Source organism: Phaseolus vulgaris, chromosome 11, assembly GCF_051622355.1.
Source record: "Phaseolus vulgaris cultivar YP4 chromosome 11, ASM5162235v1, whole genome shotgun sequence".
Lineage (NCBI taxonomy): Eukaryota > Viridiplantae > Streptophyta > Magnoliopsida > Fabales > Fabaceae > Phaseolus > Phaseolus vulgaris.
In genome coordinates this window covers 14878269-14884953 of record NC_143508.1, presented here as the reverse complement: position 1 = coordinate 14884953, position 6685 = coordinate 14878269, and the positions used below count along the sequence as shown (strand labels likewise).

The 6685-nt window shown below is 32.3% G+C and overlaps 1 protein-coding gene across 1 annotated transcript; it reads right to left on the bottom strand.

The window, feature by feature from the left end:
• Positions 1-1690: 1690 nt before the first annotated feature.
• On the bottom strand, positions 1691-5899 carry LOC137825387 (indole-3-acetic acid-amido synthetase GH3.10). The gene is made up of 4 exons (XM_068631062.2): positions 5241-5899; positions 4655-4756; positions 3674-4494; positions 1691-2430 (listed from the first exon to the last, which is right to left on the bottom strand). Exons 1-4 carry the CDS (start codon positions 5597-5599, stop codon positions 1886-1888), a joined length of 1827 nt encoding a protein of 608 aa, XP_068487163.2. The 5' UTR covers positions 5600-5899; the 3' UTR covers positions 1691-1885.
• Between the last annotated feature and the right edge of the window lie 786 nt (positions 5900-6685).

Sequence of the window (6685 nt, the reverse complement as noted above, 5' to 3'; positions counted from 1 at the left end):
ATGAAAATGGCGTTAAAGAGTTTCTACAGTTTGCTCAACAAAATGGGAGAGATATTGATAGAGGATATTATAGTCCCTAATGCTACCAAAATTTTTGTGAAGTATAAATATTGCATATTAAATTACATACTAATGAATCGTAAAAAGAAAGTGAATCTTCTTGAATGGGACGGGGTTAGACGTTTCTTTTTAAAAGGGGATGTATGCATGCATAAACCAAGTTCTTATATTAGGTATTAATGGATCAAAGTTGGAGGAATGCAAGTCAAATAAATGAATTATGTGTATGAATGATATTGAAGAGTTTCTACAATTTGCTAAACGAAATAGGGGAGATATTAATGGAAGATAATATTGTCCCTATGCTAATTATTTGAATGTGAGACGACTATAAATTCAATTGATACAAAAACATCTTCTTTGAGATAGTTTCTTAAAGAGTTATACAATGTGAACCTCTGGCATGGTGTAGTTGTAGACCTTTAAATTGTATATCAATTTCAATAATTTAATATTCATCATGAGGATCACATGGAGGACATAATTTGTGATATTCGACAAGATAGTTTCCAACAATTGTATATACTCATTGTACAAGTTTATTCAAAAAATTGTGTAACTAGTTGTACAAGTTTCACATATTTGTCAATAATATTAAGATTAATTAATATTAAGGCAACTATGCTTATTTGTTCCATGGACAATACTATCATGTGAATTTTTTCATTTCATAAAAATCCAAGTGCATAAAGTTGTAGTACAATAATATGTTTTAATTACAAAATAATATGTTTTTGGTATCCATTAGTCTCGATCAACATTTAACCTTCTTTTGTTGGCAATTTGGTATGTAGAATGAAGTATATTTACAATTACGAGTTGAGAAAAGCACAAACCCAGTAAAATTTAAAAAAACTACAACATATTACATCGATTGTTGTTGTAACCGATGTAGAAGGACATATATTACATCAGTTATATTACATTGTTTATGATCCTAACCGATGTAATATATAGCTTCTTAATTAGTTTTACTATATTGACATATTACATCAATTAAGACTATAATTGTTATAATATGTCTTATTCGATTGTTTTAACTCGTTTTCACTCATGTTACACTCGTTAGTATTTATAATCGTTAAAATTTATGTATAAACATGTTAACCTTCTATATCGATAAAATCTGATTGTTTTAACCTATATAAATTCTTTTTAAAATAACTTATATAATCTAAAGTTGAAGGTGATAAATTATTTGAGTATTTAAGATGATAAAATAGTTAGGAATGTGGTAATTATATATTAAAATATAAGGAGGATATATTAATTCAAGTTAAAATCTCATCTGCGATTAGTAATTAAATTCAATATCATGCCACGTTGAATTAATTAAAATCTTAGTAAATTATATTTTAATATTTAATAATGCATTGGAATAGAATTTTAGTTTAGAAAAATATAGTTAATAAATGAGTGGACTTAATTGTGAAATTCAACTTTTTTTAAGTGTTGGATTTAAAATAATAATTATTTCAATTAAAATTTAACAATGATTCATAAGATGAAACCATGATATACAAACTATATCAGAAGCCCTTTTCATAAAGCTTATTACGTATAAACCAGAGAAATTATTTTGATAACCTTATTACGGTGGAAAAATATTAACACGTAAATAACCTAATCATAAGACAATTACAAAACATTTTACTAACTTCAGAATGAGGATCTTCTTACAAGACTCTCGTTGTGCGATCGCATGTTGATTAGAACAAGTGTAGCAGGTTGGATAATATACAATTGAAAGAAAAAAGCAGAAGAAAATTGGAAACTGGGGAAACTAAGAAAATAGTTGTTGATTGATGAAGATGATATACATCAATCATTGTTGAGTGTTGTAAGCTGTGCTATGAAACCTTTTTGTGGTGCACGTGTTAAGAATTTTAAGGAGGGCACGATTATTGGTGCACCTGGGGGTTTTGAATTGGCTCAAGGCTGCCCCATTTGCTATGAAATTGTCCAAAACCTTCTTGAAAGTCCCAGTCTCCAAAATGCAGAGTTCCAAGGGCCCTATTGAGTTGGTTTTTCTTGACACCACATAGCCATGATCCATGAACAATTTGTCCATTTCAGTGCAACATGCACCAAGGATCTTGTCCTCTACCTCCCCTTTGATCTCCCAAAAAATTACGTAGTGCCCTGGTTGCTTTGACACATCTGCATAGCTTGTGAAATCAACCAGCTCGGCTTTTGCTTTGGTCAGAATTTGGGACCCCCTCTCTACCACTAGTTGAAGGTCCTTTTCTGTGTTCTTGTCTATATTTACTGTCAGAATTAGCTTTCTTCTACACACAAAGTTCAACTTTGGGGTCCCATTGTGGAAGCCAGCCACTTCCACCACATCCCCTAACCTGCACCTGTATAGTCCTGAAATCAATCTTTATCACATTACTTCCTTGCTTCCTCCCAAATCACCAAAACCATAATTAACACTCGTATATGTATACTATCATTAAATAGCAGCTAAACTACTACAAAAAAAAAACAACATCAAGCTTACTTTTATATTAGTTTGCATTTTCAATTCACTTGTTCATATATTACCAACATTTGATTGGTCTCAGGGAAACTGAATTCAGTAATTTTAAGTAATGTCTCAGTTTTGAATAAAAACATGATTGAAAAAATTCATATTTTACTGACAAACTTATAGCCTGCATGATTAAAAAAACACTAGGACAAAACTTGGTTAAGCAACAAAAAAAAGTACTGTACACAATGTGAACCTAGGACTGAAATGATGAAGCATCAACAAAAAAATAACCATGGAAAGAAGCCAACATAGTTAACGTGCGTACTTTAATCTATGTTGACCCCCACCTACTTTCCTGTTAAGATTTTTTTTTAAATATCTTTCATAAATTTTTATAAAATGATATTTTAATAAATAATTTCAACTAAATGTATATATTAACCTAAAATATTTAGTAGGTATAGTTTCACTGGTTAATTCATTTCTATAAAAAAGAATAAACAAATATATATATATGCACTGTTATCCATAATTTGTAACGGCCATTATTGGAATGCATTTCAGTCCACGTATTGCACATCACTCATAATGCCATTTGTATGCATTTCAATCATATATCAGTTTCCGTAATTCAACCAAAAGCTTTTTGGCTTGATGCAAGTAGCTACTAGACATGTCCATGTTCATGGTGCAGCTAGCTTGCACATGTGGCACACATGAAGCCCGATCCCTACTTTCTTTACCTGTAACTCTAGGCGTTATTTTATATATATAAGACAATGGGTCAATCAAATGGGCTTGCCGAAAAATGAACAGTGTACGGGTTTACATCTTAGGTAGATAAATGCATTTACTTGGCAAAAGGTCAAAGATGCTGTTGCTCCAGAGATATTTAGTAAATTCTACCATGTGTCATGTTCAGAATGTAAGTCATAAAACCGAGAAAAGATGGATCGAGGAAATGAGCAATGATAAAGGATGAGAGATGTGCTATGGAACAGAAACTTAATGATTTTGGTACACTTATCTTTTGGGTTAATAATTGAGTAGGTTCCAAAGGTACAAAACCCTTAAATGTGAGACTACCATAGAATTTATTTTTTTCTGATATAGAATAGAGTTAAGAAAAATGCATACCGGTGAGAGTTGTGAGCACAACTTCATACTCTTGTCCTACTTTAATCTTAGAGAGTGGAATTGGCTTATCTTCCGTGAAATCATCAGCTCCTGAACTGAAATTTTTTTCATGCCTGTGAAGTGGTATGAACTCAAAGTAAGAGAAAGTGGGAACCACAGCGAATGTTACATCTTTTGGTGGTAAACTAGGATCAACATTAACCCCTATCCAGCTCTCAGTTGAGCCATAATCAGCACTAACCAAAGGCAACCCATTTGCATAATGCCTAAGTTTTTTTAAATATGGTTGCATGGACCCTGTCATTATGGAGTAGACATATTTAGCATTTGGCCAGAGTTTAGGAATTAAACCAAACCACTCTACCACTTGTAGCTCATGGCAAGCACTTTCCAACTTTGAAGCCAAATCTGGGCTTGGAGAGATGATGTCCAAAACAGCCTTTCTCATTTTCGGTGACTTGATTCTTGAACTTAGAGTGCCATCTCTGATGTCATTGCAAATTTCAGTCCAATGTTCTTCAAAACTGCTGAAAGCTTGCACCATGCTGTAGATAAAAGCTGAGGTGATAAATTCCATTTGGTCAGAGAAGAAGAGTCCAAGAAGGAGGTGGCAATACGTGGATTGTTTGTAGTCTCCGCCAGAAATCACTTCTTGGGGGCTGCAGGTAAAGGACTTGGTGGTATGCTGCTTGATTTTGAACTCTTCACTTGCATAGTAGTGTGTTGTGGCTGTTCCGGCTGTTAAACCTCCTTTTGTTTTGTACCGGTTGCTGCTGTATATGAATTCAAGAATCCTTCCCCCTTCCCTTATTGGATAAACCCTGTAAACAGTGAAAAGATAAGGACGAATATTTCAACGTGCGCTTTAGAGTAATCATGCATATAGGAACACACAATAAGGGTATATACACACACAAAGGAACACAAGGGCACACAAAAATCTAAAGGGAACACAGGGAGATATTATAAAGATGTACACACCTTGATCTATAGGCTGCTGCTAGGGTGAATATTTGAAGCGTGGTTTGTGCACTATGGCGAGTAAAGGGTACGAACTTCTGCCTTCCGTCTGTTGTTCCAGAACTGCGTACCAAGAAAAAAACAATATTCAAAGGAAAAGGAAAACAAATATCAGAAAGTGGCAGGTGTTCCTTCCATTACTTCCATCTCATATATTATAAGAAAAGAGAAAGAAATACTTTACCAAAAAAAGTATTAAAAAATATTACTTACTAAATAAATAAATAAATAAAATGTGTTAAAGAACTTTCATGGTTTATTAGTTATTACTTTTTCTAAACTTTTGTTCAAAAATTTGTACAAAACATCTATAGTTAGACCTTGTCATGAAGAATAAAACACTAGAACAACCATGGATTGAACATATATAATGAAATCTGGCAGAATAATATGGAGAGTGGCCTCTATCCTAATGTCCTCTATTATGATTCCTTATTGTCATGAACATGACCATAAAATGAAAGAATTTGAGCACTATAATGAATCATGGTTTTATCCCCTTAAAAACAGAAGAAAAAGTTTTAGAGGGAAAAAAAACTAAAGGTACCTTAAGGAAAGAGTGGTTATGGGTTGTTGAGTGAGTAAAGGAACAGTGTCCCCATCAGCAATCCTTTGGATAAATGGCTCAAAGTCAGCATGTGAGGCAAGGGGAACCACAGAAGAGAAAAGGGATTCCAATGCACATGCGTCCATCTCAAGGATATTGTAGTTCCCCAACCATTTCTTGAGATACTCCACCCCATAGTTTTGCTTCAGAATCTGGCTGAGCAACTGAGTCTGAACGTAACCAGCATTCTGGGATACATCTTCAAACCAGCTTATGACATCATAGTCATGGTTGGTCTTGCCATTGCCGGGGTTGTAGCTGAGAACAGGTTCCATTGCAGTTGCCTGGTGCTGCGGCATGAGGAAGTGATAATAGTGTTGGTGGTGGAGGTCTGTGTCTCAGTGAGGGAAAAATAGCATGAGAAAAACAAGGGAAACCCACTATTTTATATTGGTGTAGAGCTTCTATGTCCCCTACTCAAAAAGTTGAACACAGTTCTGATATTTGCAGAAGTTTATGGTACAGTAGAATAGATATAGACCACATGAAATGGTATTATAAGGGGAGAGAAAGAAAAATATTCTTCCATAATGTAAGGATGATATGGGGACTACGTTACTAATGGCAGGGACCAAAGAAACAGTTCATCACTCTTTCCCTCCAACTTATTGTGAGCCATCATATTTGAATACAGACCATACCTAAAGTAGATTCATTGAGTTTAATTTCACATTTTACTTTAAACATTCACACTTTTCATCAATTTTACTGTATAAAATTTAAAATTACATGTACTAAATGTGAGTTGACTTTCTATGTTTTAAATTATACATTTTATTACTGGATCTTTTAATTTTTATATTTAAACTAATATGTGTCATATTAAAATAACTTCATTATAATTTTTAAAATATTTTGTATTTAACTATTTGTGACATCTACAATAAATAGGTTATGTGATAAAACTTGTCTCGATATAATCTCAAAAATTTATACTATTAATTATTTAATTTTTTATACTTATTTCTTATTTTGCTTTCTTTTTCTCATTAGATATTTGATATTAATTATAAGTTAGAAAAATAATATTTATGTGTTTTAATTTGACTACATATTGTGTGTCTAAAAAACTTTCATTATCAATGAATCAAAATAATTTTTGGTAACTATTAAGATGCGTTTTATTTTATTTGTTCTCTTTATTCCGAAAAAAAAAGTTTCATATGCTTTTCTTTCTTTCGGCAGAAATGACGTTGTTTCCATTTTTAGAAAAAAAAAATACATGAATAACCATTTTTACGTTTTTTACATAACGTTTACTATACATTTTTTAACTAGTTTTATTTTTAAAAAAAATAATCCCCTCTAATAATTTGAAATTGATTTAGAATTATACCAAAATTTGAATAGAAAAAAAAAAGTAATTGAGTCAATTTATTGATAAT